This window comes from Lontra canadensis, unplaced genomic scaffold (genome assembly GCF_010015895.1).
Source record: "Lontra canadensis isolate GAN:19392208 unplaced genomic scaffold, GSC_riverotter_1.0 scaffold106, whole genome shotgun sequence".
In the NCBI taxonomy this organism is placed as follows: domain Eukaryota; kingdom Metazoa; phylum Chordata; class Mammalia; order Carnivora; family Mustelidae; genus Lontra; species Lontra canadensis.
The window spans coordinates 6,019,111-6,041,453 of record NW_022631100.1 but is presented as its reverse complement, the minus strand read 5'-3'; the positions used below and the strand labels follow the sequence as shown (position 1 = coordinate 6,041,453).

Sequence of the window (22,343 nt, the reverse complement as noted above, 5' to 3'; positions counted from 1 at the left end):
TGCCTCTCTGCCTACTTGTGATTTCTGTCTGTCAAGTAAACAAAATCTTAAAAAAAAATTAATGAGGTATCGTATACATTAAAAATTCCACAACTGTACAGTCTGATGAATTTTTGCCTATCTATGCCTCCATGTAACCACTACCCACATCATTTCCAGCTCCCCAACCCCAGAAGCTTATCTGGCCTTCTCAGTCAAAATTCCCCACTCTCCAGAGATAGCCGCTATTTTGACTTCCATCATCAAAGATTAACGTTACCTGTTCTTGAGGTTCATGAATAGCATATACGCGCTTCTGTGTCTGCTTGATTTTTCTCATCCTTCCATCAGTGAGATTCATCCATGTCACTACATGTTTATCATTGTGCAATATTCCAGGGCGTGACTATAAACCATTGAGCTATTTTCCTACTGATGCGCTTTTGGTTTTTTCTTTTCTTCTCTTCTTTCTTTCTTTCTTTCTTTCTCCTCCTCCCCCTCCTCCTCCTCCTCCCACCCCTCCCTCTCCCCTCCCCCTCCTCTCCCCCCCGCCCTCCTCCTTCTTTCTTCTTCTTCTTCTTTTTTGTCTATTCAAAATACACCTGCTATGAATGTTCTTGTATATTGCTTTTGGAGAACACATGCAATCATTTATCCTTGGTATACACCAAGCAGCGTAAATCTCTTAATTTGCTTCTGGCTACTACAAGGAGAACAATCTCATGAAGGAGATTCTGAAGCCCACTTTCTAGCTGAAATAATTGAATAAAGGGATAATGTTAAAGGCTATCATTAGGTAACACCAACTCAATGTGTCCGATCTTTTCCATAGTCTCATTTTCTTCTGACAACTACTCTATGTTATAATGGTTTCTATTTTTCAAATTAAGAATCTCAAATACAAGACATGGTGGCAGGAAGTGGCTCTTGGCCTTGTAAGGTGGAGCATGCGTGTGTGTTAGTGCTCCATGAGGGGGCGATGAGACAAGGATGTGCTAGAAGGACCCACCCTGTAGATGAGGCTGGAGATTGGTCTGTTTCCCACCTGGGGAACACAGAGCAGTGCCTCACAGGTGGACAGAATGGCATGGGAGGACTGGAAATGGAAAATGGGTTTTAATTTGATTGGTGTGTATATGTGTGTCTTCAGGGGAAGGGGATAGAGATCAGAGATAAGAGAACATGCTCTTTGACAGCATCTCAGCGAATATAAGTACTTGCACCTATGTGTGGCCTGTGGGGTGGGCAGAGATCACAGACTCCACTCCACTGATAGGGATACTGAAGATAAGAGTGGTCTAATCTCCAGGTGCCTGGGTGGCTTAGTCGATTAAGAGTCTGATTCTTGATTTTGGCCCAGGTCATGATCTCAGGGTCTTGAGATTGAGCCCTGTGTGGGGCTCTGAGCTGGGTGTGGAGCCTGCTTAAGATTCTCCCACTCCCTCTCCTCCCACCCCCTTTCCTGCACATGTGTGTGTGCTCTCGTTCTCTCTTAAAAAAAAAAAAAAAAAAAAAAGTCCAATCTCACTTCCCAATAAGCAAAGTAAGTTGAGACTCGGAACCAAACCTGTAATTTGCAACTATATCATGTTGCCTATACACAAAGGTAATGATTGAGATGCTTACAATTTTTTCCCAGTTCATTTAAATGTAAAACATCACACAGTACAGATGTTCTAGCATCTGTGAACTTCAACCTTTCCCCCACCTCTAGGTATTTAATTCTCTAAAAGGAGGCCCTGTGACATTATATTTGTGTTTACAGGAATTCTGTGGCAACATAGGACCTCTTTTTATTTGTACAGTCCTTTGTCTCATCTTCCTATAGAGAAAGAGGTCTATAAAGTCTTGAGTCAACAACATCCGACTATTTCCAAATCAATATACATTCTTCAATGACCATTTAATCTATGCATGTTTCCTTTTAAATCTGAATAAGAAAGCATGTAAAAATGACCATAGATAGGCAAAGAAGGCTAGATATTGACTTATGAGAAAATCAACCCTGGGGCACCTGGGTGGTTCAGTCTGTTGGGCGTCTGCCTTTGGCTCCGGTTATGGTCTCGAGGTCCTGGGATCAAGCCCTGTGTTTGGTTCCCTGCTCGGGTGGGGATCCTGCTTCTCCCTCTCCCTCTGCAGCTCTCCCTGCTTGTGCTCTCTCTCTCATATACATTCTTTCTCTCAAATAAATTAAAAAAAGAAAACCAATCCCAAATTGTTCACTTCAGTTTTCTAAAATGATTCAACACTTCAGAAAATTAAGGATTTCAAAGTAATTGCAGATTATATGCTACTCAAAAGCAGGAGAATTTTTCCTGTCCATGCCTAGGCTAATGTCCAGCATATGGTCGGTACCCAAATGTTTACCAAATGAATGACTGTGATCCATAAATTCTGATGATAATCCACGGGTGCACCTAAATGGGCCGTAACTGTGTAGTGGAAAGAGCATTAGTCAAAGAAACCTTGTTTAGGTCTTAGCTTATTGATCTTGGGTAAATCACCTCACTCTTTCACTGGCCTTAATTTCAGCATCTGTAAAACGAGAGATTGGGCTAATAGATAATCTAGTAGTCATGTGCCATTTTTCTCGCATTCTATAAGTGTGTTTTCCTGGCATCTATTCTAATCTTTCGATGGTAAACTTTACATAAAAAGTTTAATACTGCCTTTTATGCTAGGGAGAGTAGGAAAAAAATTTCCCTGGGGTCTTTCTCTCCTTCAGTACCTCCTAGGGGAGTAATGGAAATAAGAATGCGTTTTAGGAAGGTCATCAGCTATAAAAAAAAAATTTTTTTTTTGCAGTGGTTTGCAATGCTCCATGATAATCTACCTTTGGGTTAGTTCTCAGGTACACCAGATTCAAAAGACAACTTGTAGAAGCATTTTTTGTTCTCTTTTTCATATTAAACAGGTCTTCCACTCCTTAAACATGGCTCATTTTCTCTATCTCCATCTATCAACTAGAGTAACCTTGTGAAATATAGGTGAAAAGTGCAAAAGCACTTTTTTTCTTTTAAAGGACATCTGTTCACATATGCCAATAAATTAACACCAGGTGCCATGAGAAAGAAATTTTTTCTAAAATGGGGTGGGGGGTCCTCTTTGGAAAGTGTGGCGCATTAAATTCTTAGAGAGTAGGAACTACCTATATGAGATAGCACTTGGTATTTAATTCAGCATTCAATAAATGATGTTGGAAGGGCAAACTTTTTAATAAATTATTGGTAATCATAAGAGAGAAAGTTCAGTAAAACATCAGATTCCAGCACACACAAACCACTTTTCTGCTATGGTTTATTGCACATTGTCATTGTTTTGTTAACGCAACACTGCCCAGCTCTAGTGGAAACAAAATTTACATGGGTTATTGTTACTGTCTACACTGATCTACTTATGATGGGGCTGGGACTGACTTGGCCAGTATCCAAGGTTACTCTTTTACTCCTTTCCAGTTTATTAGGGGTGCTTAGACACTTCAGGTTTTTTTGTTTATTTTCATTCCCTTTCCACATTTTCTCCCATCTCTGTTATATTTAGTGGATTCTCTAAAATCAAAGGCTCACTATTTCTTCCAGCTAGTTTTACCTTTTCTATCAATTATAGCATTCCCCACATCATCTTTATATCGGTTACCTTTGATAACATTTGTAACAGAAATGAAACAAAGAGCAGAAAAAAAGTTGCCAATAAAACTTCTGATCTCCTGCTTCACCGCCCACCGCCCACCGTACACTGGTTTTGTTTGCAGTTCATATCTACCTCTTGATCTATCTACAAGCCAAATATTTCCTCTAAATATTTCTGCAAAGTTAGTGCTGAGTAAAAATACATACATCCATTTTTCTCAGCACCCGTTTATCCAACACACGTATGCAAAACTAGTGGGTAAAAAAGACAAGAACGGGACCACCTAATCCACAAAATCATGGGGGGCTCATTTGCATCTAGAGAGACCCCCCCCACACACACCTGTCCTCAGGAAGCGCCTTTTAAGGTGTGTGCGCCTATATGCCCTTCCCAAGCCATCTGGATGATGATGCGAGAGGGAAGGTTTTGCATTGCAAAGACCGATTTTTTAAAAATGCTGTGCAGGTAGTTCCTAGCCAAAAGCGTGCTCCTGCCGGGGGAGGCAAAGGAGGAGAAAGGCAGCAGCACAGGCAGCCTGCTGGGGGCTGACCTGATTCCCTAGAATCCTCAGCTCTCTTCCTCTCTCCTCCGACGTCCTTCCTTTCCTTCTCTCCTTCCCCCCCTTCCCTTCCCCAGCGAAGCAGCTGCGAGGAACAAAGAACGCGGGCGCTCCGGGAAGCAGCGCGCAAGCCCCGCGCAGTGCGCGCGGCGTCTGGCTCCTCCGAGCGGGGCTCTCCCGGCTCCACGTCCCTCCGCAGCCGCCCCCGCCTCCCGCGCTCGCTCGCTCCCTCCCGCTCGCCACCTCCCCCACCTTCGCGGCGCCGGAGGAAGGCGGCCGGGGCTCAAGATGGCTTTAGCCGGGCTCTGCGCCCTGCTCGCCTGCTGCTGGGGGCCGGCGGCGGTGATGGCCACGGCCGCCGGCGACGTAGACCCATCCAAGGAGCTGGAGTGCAAGCTCAAGAGCATCACGGTGTCGGCGCTGCCCTTCCTGCGCGAGAACGACCTGAGCATCATGCACAGCCCCTCGGCCTCCGAACCCAAGCTCCTCTTCTCGGTGCGCAACGACTTCCCCGGAGAGATGGTCGTGGTGGACGACCTGGAAAACACGGAGCTGCCCTACTTCGTGCTGGGTGAGTCCTAGGGGAGGTCGAGGCGGCCCGCCGCCCCTACCCCCCCACCTCGGCTCGCTCCACACACCCACTCGCCGCCGACCTCCCCTCCCCCACTCCTACCTCCCTGGATCCGCCCCACGCCCAGCCCGCCCTCCACACCCACCTGCCCGCGGGCGCCTCTGTGCCCCCGACTTCTCCCCTAATCCGAAATGGATGCTGGGCCCTCGACCTCCCAGCCGCCCGCGCTGCCCCACAGGAGCAGGTTGCAGGAGTCTCTCTGAAACCTTTCCTGGCCTTGACCTCTCCGCTTTCCTTCAGAAGCACATTGACAGAGCACTTGTCTGCGACCGGCCCAACTCTCGTAAGCCCTCTCCCCACTGCCTGGCCACATGCTCCGTTCTTTGCTTCACACCCCCCGGACACCCACTCGCTCAGCGTTTCCTGGGGGAGTTAGAAACAGGTATGCCGGCCCCGTGGCAGGCATGTGCAGGCCACACCGCACCGGCTGGATCTCCAGCCTGCACTCTTGGGAGAGGGCCCTGTATCTCTCGCCGGGGACTGGCACTCTCTCTGGCCTTCCTGCACAACACTCAAGTTTTCTCTCCTCTTGGTGTCCAGCCTACCTTCACACTTATATGCAACAGTGTCCTCGTCCAGCCACGTCCACATGCCTGGGTCACACCACAATGCCTTGGATAAAGAAATCATCCAACTGTAGTCTGTTCATGTCCGTATCTCCTTTGTTCCCAACACTACCTAAGGTGGGCAAAGGCTTTCCTGCACACAGAATGGTCTTCCTGGCTAAGAGACTCCCCCTCCCTTCCTTTATTTGTTTACATTTCTCTCTCTTTCGGTACCCCTCTATTAATTTTCTTAGGCCACAAAACTCCTTCAGATCCTGGAACCTTCTGATCCACCTCTCTCACTGCCAGTCGGCAAAGATATTGTGGTTTTGCTCTAGCACCTTGCAAAGCAGGACAGGTTCATGTGACTTTGTTAACCAAAATGTCTCTCACTTTTCCTGGTGCATAGGTATCTCTCTCCCTCCTGTGCAAGCCTACCACGCAATCCATTTCTTTAGTGATGTTGTAAATCATCCTTATTTTGCCATGAGAGAATTCAAAGATAACCCAATTCATAGTTACTCTCTACATCCAAAAACTGACAAACAACGTAACTGTCCAGGAGGCAGATGTCCCATGTACTACCAACTGGAATTCACTTTGTAGGAACACGGCTTCCTGATGGCCATACGTAGGTTAGAGCCACATATGCAATGTCCTCTAACACCTCCCTGGTGCTCTTTATCCACAAGAGATCTCTTCCCATTGCAAACATTAAGATGTGGGTGAGTAAACTCCTACTTTCCAATCCCTATGGAAAAGCTATTTCAAAAATTGCCTGGTCCTTCAAAAAGTTGGTTTGCAGTTCCTGGAGTGCGGCTCAGTTGACCCCGTTAAGTGCAGCCTACACACTTGATGGCATTACTTATTTTTGCATTAGAAACATAACCAATACCGTAATAAAAACCGGGAGCTGGCTGGGAATGGGGACACTGTGGATATGCCTCTCATTAAAATGTACAATTGCAGGGTTATTCAGTGGATGTAAATTTTGTGTGGAAGTCATGCTGATGTGCAAGTGCAATCTGTTCGTCGTAATATACAAGAACGGGTATAGGGAATTATGTGTTTCTAAAGAGCCTGTTTGGGGCTCTACACGCGGTGTTTACCATGCACGAGGAGGGCTGTGTGTGGTGCATGAGAAAAAGGGAAATTGGACTAGCAGGTCTTCAAAACCCCACTTCGTTTTTTGCAGCATCCCAAAGCTGGGGCCTGAAGCCGTGATGCGCCTGCTAGGATCCAGTGTGCACAGCGAAAGACCAGATGTTAAAGAATGGGGTTTCTGCACCTCTGTGCAGAGCTGCCCACTGCAGCGCCCTGCTGGAGTTGCTATGGTAACCTCCTGCAACTTGGCATTTACATACAGGAACAGACACTCTCCCTTCAGGGCCAGATGCATTTCCTAAATGCATTGATTGTGTCCTTGCCGCCGCCTCCCCCCAGTCACTGGGGGCATGTTCAGACCCGGGGGAATAGAGTCAGCATCAGCTTGGGTGGGGGAGGAGAACTTGGCAGAAAGGTATAGTCCAAGTTCATGGAGGGTAGACTCAAGAGTGTAGTTGCTCTCCTCCAAGTTAAGTTTTGTGATCTTGGATTCTGTCACTCATGGCCAGTAGTAAGGGCTGTAGTGACTTTAATTTGGAGATTTCCCTACTCTTATCTCTGGAACTTAGTTTGCTGAAGCCATTGCCCCGGACGACTATGCATCCGCCAGTCCTGGGAAATTATTGATCATTTGCTTGCTCAGCACTCATAGGTACTCTTAGGAGAGAAAAATTAAAAAAATAAAAGGCCCCTGCCCTCTGGTTCTCTCTAGTCAGTGGAAACACAGACTGAAATATCGGCGAGAGTTATAAGTAATATGCACAGTAAGGGACGTAGGAATTCTAAGGAAGGAATGACTGGCGTGGCAAGAGCCAACTCCACGGATGCCATAGGCTTGACTAGGGACCTTGACCCAAATCAGGTACTTTGGTTTCCTTTGGTCTCCAAGGATCAAGTTCTCTTACTTCAGTGAGGCAAACAGGGGTCTTATCCTTTTGACTACAGCCAGCTTCTCCAGCCTCACATCCCTGCAAGACTGCTGTGGCCTTTCTGGACTCTCTCGAGACTTTGCATGTGCTGTTCCCTCTACCTAGAATGCTCTTTTCCCCTTGGCAGCCATCTCTTCTTCCTTCTAAACCCTGCACACTGATCATGTCTCTATGAAGCCTTCCCACACTCCTACCAAGGCGCAAAAGTCATCCCATTCCTGTGCTCTTTGTGTGGATTAAAAAAAAAAAAATCAAAACACAAATGAACAGAATTAAAGATGGATTCAATTTGGCATGGCCTAGCGGGAGGCAAAGCCACTTGAAGTCATGGAACAAAGATAAGCAGACGGTGGGGGTGAGAGTGCATGTGGGATGGCATGCCATGTGAATAGTGAGTACAGAGACTGGCCTCATGGTAGGAGAACAGTCAGGTTAGGTCCTGGCTCTGTAGAGTAGAGCATGGTTTTCTATGTAGAAGCCAGCGAGTGGAAGGCTGACTTGACCTAGAAAGCTGTGAAGCCTGACTCCCAGAGGCAGCCTCAGCATCAGTCCTGGCAGAGTATCTTGGATAATCCTGCAGGGTGTTGGAGGGGGCGCTGGTATCTCCTGTCCTCTTAAGTGAGTTTGCAAATTGTGATGCAAGGGCCATATGAGACTTTCAGTTGTGCTTTGTTTGGCTACGTGTAATTTTAAAATGTTTTGAATTTGAATGTTTTCACTCAAGGCCTGCCATCTCGAGATTGTCATACTTCCATTCTCTTCATGGTACTTCTCTGACAACTCTAAGCCAGATAATCTAAACCTGCTTTCAGAAGTGTTGCAAAATGCTACAATATCCCAAAGTAACAGCAATTTCCAATGTAAGACTTTTAAGTTCGTGGACCTGGGGACCAAAAAGAAGAGGCTATAAAAGCAAGCATAAGTGTTTTCTTTGGGGGGTAGGGGGTGTCTTAAGGATTTCAATCCAGGAGGCCCAGTGCCCATGGAAAAAGAACATAGTGCTCAAATTACAAGCAGAGAGTACAGGTTTATAAAAGCAAGACCCACAAGGTCACAGAACTTGTTCTGAAAGAATTATGATTGGCCCGGACGGAGTTAAACTGTCGATTATAGGGTTGGCTATTTAGCTAACAGGTGTTACATTGGATTTCAGTCCAAAGTAGAAGGATGTGTTCCAGGAGGTGGTCTGGTTGCAATTGACAAGTTGCAACTGATGAGGGCACAAGTTCATGGCCGTTCTGGAGAATTGAAACAAGTGCATGGGCCCTGCTTCCTCAATGTCCTCCCCACCCTATTTTGAACAATAGCAATGTTTATTTCACTTTGGGATTTTCCTTAAAAGCCCTTATTACCCTCAAAGGAGACTATAAAAGGTTACCTAATTTGCCAGTGAAAATTTCATATATCTCAACTAAAACTTTGTATCTCAGCTTTCAAAACAGTGGACATTCTTGCTTTGGAGGCACATTTGATTTTGAGACAATTGGTTAACCTGAAATGTAGCTTCTGCATTGAAGTGTGGTTTTCTGGGCTGTGAACGAAACAGATTTATCAGACTATTTGAAAAGGATGCTCCTATGTCAGACCCAACCATGGAGCTTGTGCATGCGTAAAACTTAATGAAGAACACTGTTGCTCTTGAGCCTTGGTGTTTAGTTTTAGCTATCATGGCTTTTGACTGAAAAAGGTACTCCTCAAGGTAAGTCAATCAGCCTGTAGAGACGTAGTGAGTTCCCACATGCAAGGTGCTGTTTAAACTGTCTGGAGCAGCCCAGTCTGGTGGTTAAGAGAACAGGCTTTGAAGACTGATGTAGTGTCAACTCCTGGCTTTCCACTTATTCCAACAGTGGAGAAAAGTAAGGATCGGAGAGGTTAAATAATTTACTCAGAGTCACGCAGCTAAGAATGGATGGATCCATCACTCAAACTCAGGTCAGTGTTACATTTAAACCTTTCTCTTAGCTACTATTTTATGCCTTGAAATTTCTCAAAATCTGTTCTTTTTCATGGTTGGATGAAACTAGTCTTGGCAATGGTCAGACTAGGGAAAATACACTAACCTAGTTTGGACCGAAGAATCCTTTATGATTTCTATGTAAACACCTTTTGGATATCCTTGCCCATTGAGTGATTTCTCACACAAGGCTTTAATGAAGAAGAGAAGGAACTTCTTCAAGAAATATTTGCCTGAGTAGGTGTACCTACCTAAGTAGAATTGGGGAATTCTCCTTTATAGCACCCGGGTTTGGGTAGCCATGTTCCTTGGTGTGTTATGGCACCCACAGTCCTGATGAACAACCTGGGATACATGGGGAGGAAGATACATGTCCAGTGGTCTTCTTAGAAAGACCCCACAGACATGCAAACTGAGAATCCCAGAAGAGGGCTCCACTGTTATATGGAGCCATCCAGAAGATGTTATAGTTTTTAGCTCCTTCAAGGCCACTGCTTTATTGTTTTAAGGGGCCTTGTGCTTAGAATCCACCGTCAGAGCCCAGAGGAGCTGCCCGAATAGCAGTTTCTGAACTTTTTAATTGGCTTCCAGCATAATTAATACCGGGCATAATTTTCTACCTTCCTATAAAAGGTGAGATTTTGCCCAACACGAAACAGCCCTAATTTTTTGCACATATCTCTCCATCTCCCCATTTGAGAATAAATGTAAAATTCGTTTCTTTTCCTTCCTTTTACTCTCTGTGCTCTGCTGCTTAGGTTAACAGTTAGCAGATCTGTATACAGTGGCAGCTCATCCAAGACACGGGGTATGAATGGCAACAATCTTAAAGTAGGGTCTTCTACGCCTACACAGCTCATACTAGCAGAATGCACTCATTTATATCATTGAAATGTTTATTATTTACTGTTTGTCTACAGAAATGTAGATTTTTACATCAAAGGCATTTTGAATGCAAGAATGATGAATTTTACAACACTTCAAATGCTCTCCTAAATATAGTGATAGGTTTGAATGCACGTCATTGGAGTTTTTGAAGGAAAAATAAAATACAAGCTTAATTTCTTTATTTTTCTTTGTGGAGTAAAGATTGAGGGCTTGTTTTATAGAAAAAATATATATTTATAGGTTTTTTTTTTTTTTTAAGGACTGTAATTAAACCCAAAAGGCTAGTAGTTTCTCAGATTAAGGCCAGTTTATGGGAACAGAACTTGGCATCCTTTCAGCAGGAACATGCCGAGTCTTTATTTCTCCACTTTTACACCAAGTTCAAATATATGCATGCAGATGGCAGAACGAGCTCTATTTTGAGGAAGTTAATCTCTCAGGACAAGTTAAAGCCTATGGTAGTTTCTGATGTACCATAATTTGGCATCTATCATTGTATTTTTATTAGAAATATGTAATAGTTATTATTTTATTTTTTAATCACATATAATTTAAAACTTTTAGAAAACATAATGAAGTGCCTCTATTGACTCCAAGGTTTCCAAGGAATACAATTTGTACAAATTAAGTTGGTCCCAATGGTAATCTAAATTGATGCGTGACAACTTTTATCGATCAGTTTGGTGTTACATAGTGAAGTTGACAACATGCGTGCCTCACAGCCCAGTGATTCCACTTTTCAGTATTTATCACACAGGAATTTGTATATGCATGCTGTTAACCTTAAAAATAAAAGTTATTTTACCAGCAAAAAATGGGTTTGTTTGGGAAGGGCAGAGAATTGCAGATGAGGAAGTACAAGCTATGGCAAAACCATAGGCAAGTCTAACAAAAAAAGGAGGGAAATGTTATTGTATCGAGAAGGAAGAAGTGGGGAGGGGTTGTTTTGAATAAAAGTCCATTGGAAAAAAGCAAGAGTTCAGGGTGATGATAATTTGTCGTCAGCTGAGTTGCAAAGGCTAATTGACTTCTTCTAGAAAATTCAGTTGCATCTTTTCCTGCTGGGACCCGTAATTGATCATTCTTTCCTAGGGATGATTCTTCTGTTGGGGTTTGTAACTGACAGTTCTCCCTGTGATTGACGTTGAGTGGTAGGGGACCCCGTTCTAGCCTCCCCACTTCACATTAGTGAGGTTTCTCTTTATTAATTTTTTGCACTATGCATGAATATGTGTAGTAGCAGTGTTAGTTCTAGCAAAACTTGGAAACAACGCAATGTCCATTAACAGGAGTCTAGAAGGATAGGAGATGTTATAATCATTCCCTGGAATGTTATCCAGCCCTGAGAATAAATGAGTTTCAGCCACATTATACCAACATGGATACATCTCACAATGGTGATGTTAAGTGAAGATAAACAACTAGCTGAAAAATACATACAGCACCGTTTCATTTATATAAAATTCAAAATAACAACACGTTGTTTGAGGATATGTAAAGCTGTAAATTTTTTATGAGAAGCAAAGAAACAACACAAAAGAAAGGATGGATGTTACCTCTGGTGGAAAGGGAAGATAAAGGAAGGGGGAGGGAAAGAAGAGGGGCTTCTGACATTCTGGCAGTATGTCATTTTTGTTTTACTTCCTTTTTTAAAAAAAAAATAAACTTAGCTTTTTTTTTTTTTTAAGATTTTTATTTATTTATATGACAGACAGAGATCACAAGGAGGCAGAGAGGCAGGCAGAGAGAGGGGAGAAGCAGGCTTCCTGCTGAGCAGAGAGTCTGATGCAGGGATGCTGGGCTCGATCCTAGGACCCCAGGATCATGATCTGAGCCGAAGGCGGAGGTTTTAACGAGCTGAGCCACCCAGGTGCCCCTAAACTTAGCTTTTTATAACAGATTTACAGAAAAATTGCAAAGATAGTACAGCATTCTCAAACCCCACACCCTTTTTTATTCCTGTTACATCTTAATATTGGTATGATACATTTATTACAATTAAAGAACCAATATTGATATATTAGTATTAACTGAAGTCCATCCTTTATTTAGATTTCCTTAGTTTTTACCTTGAGTCATCAAGTCTCCTTAGACTCTTCTTGGCTGTGGCCATTTTTCGGACTCGTTTTTGATGACCTCAACAGTTTTGAGAAGTATTGGTCAGTTATTTTTCAGGATGTCCCTCAGCTGGGTTTTGTTTTTCTTTCCTCAAGATGAGATTTGGGCTATGAGTTTGGGGGAGGAATCCATTTTCGTCCAATGTCAAGGGCACATTTGGTCAACATAACTTAGCATTGTTGCTGTTGACCTTGATCACCTGGCTGAAGTAGAATTTATCATATTTTCCACCATACGTTACTCTTTCTCCCTTTTCATGTTGTGCTCTTTTATTTTATTTTATTTTTATTTTTTAAAGATTTTTATTTATTTATTTGATAGAGATCACAAGCAGGCAGAGAGGCAGGCAGAGAGAGAGGAGGAAGCAGGATCCCTGCTTGAGCAGAGAGCCCCATGTGGGGCTCGATCCAGGACCCCGGGATCATGACCGGAGCCCAAGACAGAGGCCCCAGCCTACTGAGCCACCCAGGCGCCCCCATGCTGTGCTCTTTTAAAGAAGTCACTGTGTATAGCTTATACTAAGGAGATGGGGAATTATGGTCCACCAGTTAGAGAGTGGGGTATCTATGTAAATTATTTAGAATCATTGTACATGAGACAGTTGTCTCTTATCTTTTATTAATGTATATATTTAATCATTTGTTTATATCATATGGACTCAAAAATACTTATTTTAGCCTTTGGGTTATAATCCAGTATTACTTTATTGATTTTATTGCTGAAATGTTTCCAGCTTTGGCTAATGGGGAACTCTGTCAGTTGGCTTCTGTGTCCCTTTAACATACTCTCATCAGTGTGGGTGTTTCTTTTGTTTTTTTAACATTTTGTTACTCTCTGTCACTTCCTTCTCCAGCTCATTTTGTATATTGCCTACCCACCCTGTCCCCAGAGTTCTAGAATCAGCTCTTTCTCCAATTAGCCCCGATTTTTTTTCATTGGAGAATGGTGTTAGAAATCCAGATCTAGGCACTGGACTGTGTATATTTATTTATACTGTGGTGTTGTTGCTTCTAGGCTCTCTCAGCTGACAGAGCAAGGAAATACATGTGTGTATACTAACTCATAAGTACACACATATCTATAAATATTTCTATATGTAACCATCTGTATCTTATTAAACCAAGCATGAATTCATGCTGATGTATCTGGCTCTAGTCCACTAGCTAATTATCGTGATCTAATCCGTGGATCATTCTAACCTCTTCCCTTTGTTCACCCCAGACAGCAGGGAGAAATCTGGTTCTCACTATCATCCACATTCTTATTTAATTGCTCAATTCCACTATCCATCTATAACAGTATCGGAATTGTTTACCCATACCCCAGTGGGCAAAACTTGATCAGAGTACAATGAGTACATACAGCATCTGTTCTCTTTAGTCTTTTTAAAAATTTTATTTTATTTATTTTTTAAATGATTTTATTTATTTATTTGACAGATAGATCACAAGGAAGCAAAGAGGTAGACAGGGGGGGGGGGGGGGGGGGGGCGGGGAAGCAAGCTCCCCGCCGAGCAGAGAGCCCAATTCGGGGCTCGATTCCAGAACCTTGAGATCATGACCTGAGCTGAAGGCAGAGGCTTAACCCACTGAGCCACCCAGGCGCCCCTGTTCTCTTTAGTCTTAAAAGATCAGCCAGATGACTTAGGTCAGCACCCCTCCCTTCCAGGGAGATTGTTGATGCACTTAGTATTTCATCTCCTTCCGCGTTCTATCCTAGGATCACCCAGCCTCCTAAATGATTTTTCTTTTAATTTTTGCACGCAGTAAGATTGGTTCTTTGTGTTCTAAAGTTCTGGGGTTTTTAATAACTGAAATGCGTCGTGTCAAATATCTACAAGTATAGCATCACACAGAGTAGTTTTCCTGCCCTACAAAATCCCTTGCCCTTCCCCCATCTACCCCTTTCCTCCTACGTCCAAACTGGCAACCACACATCTTTACTGTGGCCACAGTTCTGCCTTCTTTAGAATGTTATACAATTAGCATCTTACAGTATGTACCCTGTACCCTTTTCAGACTTGCCTCTTTTCACCTAACATTATGCATTTACAATTCACCCACATCGCTCTCTCTCCCTTTTATCTTTTCCTCTTTCTTTCTTTCTTTCTTTCTTTCTTTTTTGGCTTAATAGCTCATTCGTTTTTATTGCTGAATAATACTCCGCTGTATGAATATACCACAATTTGTTGACCCGTTCACCTTTGGAAGAACATTTGGTTGCTTCCAGTTTTGGGCATTTATGAATAAAAGCGCCATAAATATTAGCATATGGGTTTTGGTGTGCTCTCTTTTCGTTCTGTTGCAATTTCAGTGCAGAGGTGTGAGTTAATCAGACTCCTTAATTTACCATACATTTTATCATAGGCCGTATGAAAACCCTCCTCCTTCCAGAAGTTCATGTATTTAGCTGTTTGTTTCTCTTTATCGCTACTTCCAGTTCCCACCTACCCTTCCCCAGAGGCAACCATTCTAATTTCCCTAATGATTCTCTTTTTTAGGGGGTACGTGTTCTCGCAACACACGAATAGTCTTGTGTTCATGTATTTTGACCTTAACTAAATGGGGATCTACTACAACATACTGATTCTTCTTTCAGTCACCGCTATATTTTTAAGACCTACTCATGTTACTAAGTGCAAATAGAGCCCCACATTGTCCAATGGAGCGTTCTGTAATAATGATAGTGTTCTGCTTCTGCCTTAGGCAGTATGGTAGTCCCTAGCCACTTGTGGCCCTTCAGCACTTGAAATGTAGCTAGTGCAGAGGAAGAGATAAATTTTTTACTTTTTAAAAAAATTTGGCTAATTGACATTTAAGTAACCTCGTGTGGCTGATGGCTGCCATGTTGAATATTTCCTGTGTCGAACATTTCCATCATTGCTGCAGAAAGTTTATTGGGTAGTACAGGTGTAGCCCATTGGCTCTGATTGCCACGGAGCCCTCCATGATTGGCACCCTCCACATATACCAATCTTTTCAAAGATGGATACGGGGTCACCTCCAGATCCTCGTCACTATAAATAATGGCGCACTTATCATCTTTGTGCATGTTTTCTTGGGGACTGTGGTTAAAATTTCTCAGGGTTATATAAGCAGGAGTAGAATTGCTGCTTCATAAAGATTATATTTATTTTGACTAATACTGTCAAATTGTGCTCAGAATGGCTGTACTCGTCTGCACGCCCATCAGAAGTATTTGAGGGTTCTAAACGCCAATACCCCCGCCAACACTTGTCTTTATTCCGTGTTCTCCTAATTGTCAGTTTGCTAAGTGTAAAGTGATATCTCGTTGTTATTTCGTATTTTCAGAAACACTTTAAATACTAAGAAGATTATCCCTTTGACTGTAGTAGGAGTTACAAATAAATTTTTCTCCCAGATTACAGTATGTCTTTTGATTCTGCCCATGTTTTTGTGTAGTTGGTTGGCTTTCCAAAAGCTTTGGAATTTTCTGGAAGTTAGTATTTATTTTTGGCTTCCATACCTTAAGTCTCAGTTGGAAAGTTCTTCTTCACTTTGTGATTATAAAAGGATTCATCATTTTCTCTTCTTAGAGTCTAATGGCTTCATTCTTTGCATTTAAATATTTGATATACTTTGAACATTCTGACATTCTGTGAGCTATAACCTTATCCAGATGTAACTGTAGGAAGTACCAACTTTAGCTCTCCAGATGGTTACTCAGATGTCTCAGTGCCATTTATTAAATAGTTTGTGATTTCCCCTTTGATTAGAGGTGTCATCTTTATCACATACTGAATTCCTCAATGCATTTAGGTCTATCTGAACTTCTGTTCTAGTAATATATATATATATAGATAGATAGATATAGATTAATATATAGATATAGATATATATCTATGTATATATGCCTATCCACATTGCTTTAATTATTGAAGCTCTACTCTATACTGTAGTATGTTTCTTTTTTTTTTTTCTTTTTTAAAGATTTTATTTATTTACTTGACAGAGAGAGAGAGAGAGATCACAAGTAGGCAGAGACAGGCGGGCCTGGGGTGGGGTACAGGCTCCCTGCTAAGCAGAGAGCCCAATGTGAGGCTCGATCCCAGGACCCTGAGATCACAACCTGAGCCGAAGGCAGAGGCTTTAACCCACTGAGCCACCCAGGTGCCCATAACTGTAGTATGTTTTTTAATTTTTGGTAGGACTAGTCACCATCGGCTGCTGTTCCTTTTCAGAGTTCTCCTCATCATTTCTTTTTTCATATAGACGTTCAAAGAAGCTTGTCCAGTTCTTAAAAAAAAATAAAAAAAACAAAAAGAAACAATAACAGAACCTAGGTATTTTTGTTTAAAATCTTGTGACAATTTTTCATTAACTCAGGGAGAATTAAATTCTTTTGATGTTGAGTTTTTCTGCTTAAGAACTTGGTGTGTTTGTTTAGGCTTCTGGTTTGCCCTTTAGTACAGTTTTAGAGGTTCTTCTTTCTCCTCATAAAGTTCTTGTACATTTCTTGCTGAATTTAGTTCTAGGCATTTTGTCTTTCTGTACTATAGTAAAAGGAGTATTTTATATACACATATATAGCATATATAGCATATATTTTATATGTAGGTATATATGTCCTAAATGATTACAATTTGTGTATATCAAAGACCTTGATATTCATGTGTTAATTTTCAGCTGCCACTGTCTTACTAAATTCTTTAGCTGTGGTTGTGTTTCAGTTGGTTCTCTTGAATATTTTAGTTATTCAGGCATATCATAGGCAAATACTAATCATTGATATTGTCCCCTCAAATTTTCATTTCTTTGCTTTTATTTCCTTGACTAATTACACTGGGAGTAATTACAGTACAATGTCAACTAAAAATGTGATAATGTGATTTCTTGTCTTTTCCTGACTTTCATGGTAGCAACACTACTGTCTTGCCATTATGATAATTGCTTTGTGTTAAGATTGACAAACATCATGTTATGGAAGAATTGCGTGTTTCTTTATCAAGAGCGATTTTTGAAGATTTTATTTATGTATTTATTCGAGAGAGGGAGAGAGAGCATGCAAACAGGGGGAGGATCAGAGGGGAAGGGATAGGGAAGGGAAAAGAATCTCAGGTAGACTCTGGGCCAAGCTATAGAGCCCGATGTGGGGCTCACTCTCCTGATCCCAAAATCATGACTTGAGCCAACATCAAGAGTCCAACACTTAACTGAGAAGTAAACCAAGAATGAATTATTTAAAATACTGAAATTTTCTTAGTATATATAATCATGCGATTTTTCTCCTTAGATTGATTGATTGATTGATTGATTTTATTTGAAAGATGGAGATCACAAGTAGGCAGAGAGGCAGGCAGAGAGAGAGAGGGAGAAGCAGGCTCTCCACCAAGCAGAGAGCCCGATGCCGGGCTCAATCCCAGGACCCCAGGATCATGACCCAAGCCGAAGGCAGAGGCTTTAACCCACTGAACCACCCAGGTGCCCCTCTCCTTAGACTTATTAAAAGGATAAATTGTATGAGTGGATTTTCTAATCTTGAACTATCCTTGCATTCCTGAAACAACCCTCACTGGGTAAATAGTGAATTATTCCTTTAATGTGTTCCTAGATTCTGTTTGCTAATATTTTATTAAGGATATTTTGTGCCAGAATTCCCAAGTAAAGTTAGCCTGAGATTTTCTTTCTCTGTGTGTGTATTCTTTGGCAGGATTTGGTATCAATTTTACATTTACTTTATAATATAATTTTTAAGTTTTCTGTTTGCTCTAGAGTAATTTATATAGCACTGAAGTGATCTATAAAGCCAGTAGCCAGAGTCACTGTCCTACACAGTTGTGGTAAATGTAATGACTGAGTTAAGAATTAACTAGTTGATTTGTTAGTCAACAATGAACTACTAAATGAGACAGGATAATGGGAAATTCTTTCCAGAGAAAATATTCTGAGTTGAGATTAAAGGATGGTGGGATTTAATCTGGTAATCATGAGGGTTCTCAGTTTTCAGGACAAGTTATGAGCTCCATCAGAAGGGAACAGGAAGTAGAAAGTGTAAAATCCAAAATGGAAGAAAGGAAGTGCATATAAAGGAAGTCTATTTATTTCTCTTAAATAGAGCAATATTTTAGTGCCATCTTTTGGACCTATGTCGAAAGTTGACAGCCTTTAGTTAAGGGACTGTGAAGCTAAGGATATAAACCATAGAAATGCTTGGTGAGACTCTTTCACTGTTGCTAGTTTCTTGGTGGCTTTTGGAACTGTAAATAGTGAGGAAAGACTTTAAGTGCACCTGCCACACCATGTAGCTCCATGACACAGCATTCCCAATAAAACCTATATACATATTAGCATCATCTGGAGATGTACAGTGCAAGTCAGGGCATATCCAGTGACCTTGACAGGTGGCTTCAGATTGTCCTGTTCCCCCTGTATATCTAACTTTCCTCCTCAATTTTGGAAATTAAAATTCACTCATTTCTCCCCATTATAATGTCATCCTGTGCCTTGACCTTTTTCTTTTCCCCATGTCCCCTCTCTTTTGTTTCCCAGTGTCCTCTGGCTGGCTCTTTTCAGTTTAGTACTAATCAGAATATAGTCTGAAAGGATACAGTGGCAAAAAGTGGACTACATTATTGAGAGGTGTCCTCTGAACACGTTCTTGTAAAGTTCTCTAAGCACATAGGAGGGGTGGCCATTCTCTCTTTTCTTTGCTGATGCTTCCGTACAAAGTGTTCTTAGCCTCAGCATCATGAATGGGCTCTGAGTCCGTTAAGTATAAAATCTGTGTGTAAGTGCAATTTCCTAGAAAGAGAGTCTGTAGCTTAATCAGATTTTTAAAGGGATACTGTAAGTAGGAAAGAGGTTAATCTTCTGGAACAATGAGACCTTTACAAATAACTTGAAGAAAAAATTATTCTCTTGCAGATGACAGTTCCAAGGGGAGGGGTTCAGTTTGGAAGGGCAGCTCCATTCCACGCACTCTTTCTGTCTTGCTGCTCTTCCCCCCGCCCCCAGGTTTCGTCCTCTCCTGCCTGGACCAGCAGGTTGACCAGCATGTGTTTCTACTTATAGGAAGGAGAGGGTCGGAAGTACAGGGTGACGATATTCTTTTTGTTTAAACCAGTGAGATAAATATTGCTCATATCCCATCTGCTCCCATACCCTTGGTGAGAACTTTGTCACATGCTCTAAGTCCAGGAAAATGATGCCGGGATCTTCAGTCTTAGCTGGGTGACCGTGTGCTCAACCTAAATTCTAGGCAGAAAGAGAGGATAGGGAGAGTCTGAGTGGCTCAGGCAGTTAAGTGTCTGACCTTGGTTTCAGCTCAGGTCATGATCTCAGAGTCCTGGGATGGAGCCCTGCATCAGGCTCCGTGGTCAGCGGGGAGCCTGCTTGAGAGTCTCTCTCTGCTTCTCCCTGCTCTCATGCTCTCTCTTGCTCTCTCCTTTTCTCTCTCTTTCTCTCAAATAAATAAATAAGTAAATAGATCTTTAAAAAAAGAAAGAAAGAGGGGCGCCTGTGTTGCTCAGTGGGTTAAAGCCTCTGCCTTCGGATCGGGTCATGATCTCAGGGTCCTGGGATCGAGCCCCGCATCAGGCTCTCTGCTCAGCGGGGAGCCTGCTTCCCTTCCTCTCCCTCCGCCTGCCTTTCTGCCTACTTGTGATCTCTGTCAAATGAATAAATAAAATCTTAAAAAAAAAAAAAGAAAGAGAGGATAGATTTTTGGGAAAAAGGGCAGTCTTTGTCACAGGAACTTCAAAAAAGTAAAGAACCAGCCTTCTAGACCCATACTCTCTCCTCTCCTTCCAGAAGACCCTTCCTTTTTGAAAGTACGCACCTTCAACTTTGTCACCTTCTGCCCCTACTTTTCCCTATTCTTGGTACTGCCCCTCTGTTTTTTTCTGTTTCATCTCCTGCCTTCACCCAAGCACATTTCCTGAACTATGTAGACCTTGGTCAAAAACCTATTCTTAAAAGGCAAGATAGCAAATATTTTAGGCTTTTCAGGATATATGATCTGTTGCAACTACCTAACTCTATCTTCATGGTAGAAAAGCAGCCACAGACTATAAGAAAATGAATGGGTGTGGCTGTCCCATTAAAACTTCATTTTCACAAATAAGCAAGTGGCCTACATGTCGCTGTTTACCAACCCCTGATGTAGACAATAGATCCCATTTCTTATTTCACAAATTCCTTGCTTCCCAGCACCTCATTGACCTTCAAAACCCCATTTCATTCACTGGTAACTGTGGTCACAACAACACAAGTCCTCCTGCTCTGAAACTGGCCAGCTCATACCAGAAACTTCTTCCCAGCTCTTTCTTGCTCTCTCTTACACACTGCAGGACCCCGGGATCATGAGTTGAGCTGAAGGCAGACGCTTAACAACTGAGCCACTCAGGCACCCCTGCCCCATCAAATCTTTAGATAGTTAATCTCCCAAACTAATTTCTATATCTTTTCATGTAGCATAAGACCTTGCCTCATTCTTTATCTAAAAATCAGGCATAGTTTCTGTATACCCCCCAACTCTCAAACTTGTAGACCTACTTCCACATTCATTCTTAACATCTCATTTCCAGCTGCCAGTATTTTTTCGGCAGCTGCCAGGTATTGGTTACGATACCACGCTCTCAGGATGCAGTGAGAAATAAAAAAGACAATTCCATATTCATAGAACAAAAAATTCTGCCTCTTCTGGAGACTCGCTGTGTCTATCCTTCCACTCTTCTAGATCTTTCCTTTGTCTTGCCCATTCCTTTTCCTAGATCTCTCCCTTCCATCTATAGTCTTGTCTTCCCTATCTTAAAAAAATTTGCCCCCTTCTTGGTATATTCTCTTAGCAAGCACCTGATCAGTGTCTCCCTGTTCAGAATGGCGTTTAGCCTGCTGGACTGCTTCATTGCACCGGGGACCATGTGACATCCAGGGACCACTCTTCTGTCCTCATCTTAACGGTCCCACCCACCTTTCCATTGCCACCGCTGCTCCTCCTCGAAATTGTCTCCTCCTTTTCTTGGGTAACGCAAAGGGAGAAAGGGACCTTGGAAGACTGGAAGAAAGCCAGCATGGACGGAGCATAAAGACAAAAGGGTCCTTTCCGTATCAGCTGGTGGCACCTTCAGAAGCTTTATTATTTTCCAGCTTATAATACCGTATTGGCTCCCAGGACCTGCTCATGGTTCTTAGCAAGACATGAAAGGTGCTCCCTGATTTGGTTCCTACCTGCCTGCTCCGGTGTCAGATTGACCTCATGTTAGTTCGGAATTCTTCCATTATAATAACTAAGAGGAAATTTATCTTGAACTGAAGTCCATGATAAAAGGGATTTGTTGGCTCAGGTCAGTGAAAGCGGCACCAGGACTGCGACTTCATGTCTCCTTAGTTCATGGCTTTGGCCTCCTCCGTGTGTGGTCTGCATCATCGGACCGGCCATGAAACAGCTGTAGCGGTTGCAGGTACCACACTGGGATGGGATATGTCCAGAGGAAGAGTCAGGATTACTTCAGAGAGCTTGCACCAGAGGAAGGAGGCTGTTCTCTCCCAGCAGCCCCCTGTAAGCCACACCTTGCAGTTCATTGGTGTGAGTTGACTTAGGCTCCCGGTCCCTGGCCCAGTCTCTGTGCTAAGAGGGATGCAGCAGCGGCTCAGCTCAACGAAACAGCCCATTCTGGAGCTGAGGCCGTCCTCGCAGACAGCCTGGAGAGAGGGAGAGTGAGGAGGAAACTTCAGAGTCGCTTCAGTCCCGTCTGCTTCATATATCACGAGGGCTGACCTATGACTCTCTATTTTATCCTCCCCCCCAATTCCTTTATTCTTCTGTATACCTCTTAGGTACAACTTCCTCTTCTGCCTGGTTGTGATCTCTGCCTTCTCTGTTCTCCTAGCACCCTGTGCACACTTCCAAAGTAATACTCTGTGTAAATCTAAAATTATTTTCTTGACCAATTGCCTAACGCACAAAAGCATAAATTCCTCAGAGAGAGAGAGTGCGCACATGCGTGCGCATGTGCACACACACATGCAAACTGGGGGAGGGGCAG

The 22,343-nt window shown here is 42.6% G+C and overlaps 1 protein-coding gene across 2 annotated transcripts in view; it reads left to right on the top strand.

Annotated features, from left to right (window-relative positions):
* Positions 1 to 4,127: 4,127 nt before the first annotated feature.
* The window catches only part of ASTN1 (astrotactin 1), a 310,433-nt gene continuing 292,217 nt past the window's right edge, over positions 4,128 to 22,343 (top strand). For both annotated transcript variants that reach the window (XM_032838732.1, XM_032838731.1), the window contains exon 1: positions 4,128 to 4,739. In XM_032838732.1, coding sequence (XP_032694623.1) covers positions 4,457 to 4,739 — 283 coding nt within the window. In that variant the 5' untranslated portion in view covers positions 4,128 to 4,456. The remainder of the gene's footprint in view (positions 4,740 to 22,343) is intronic.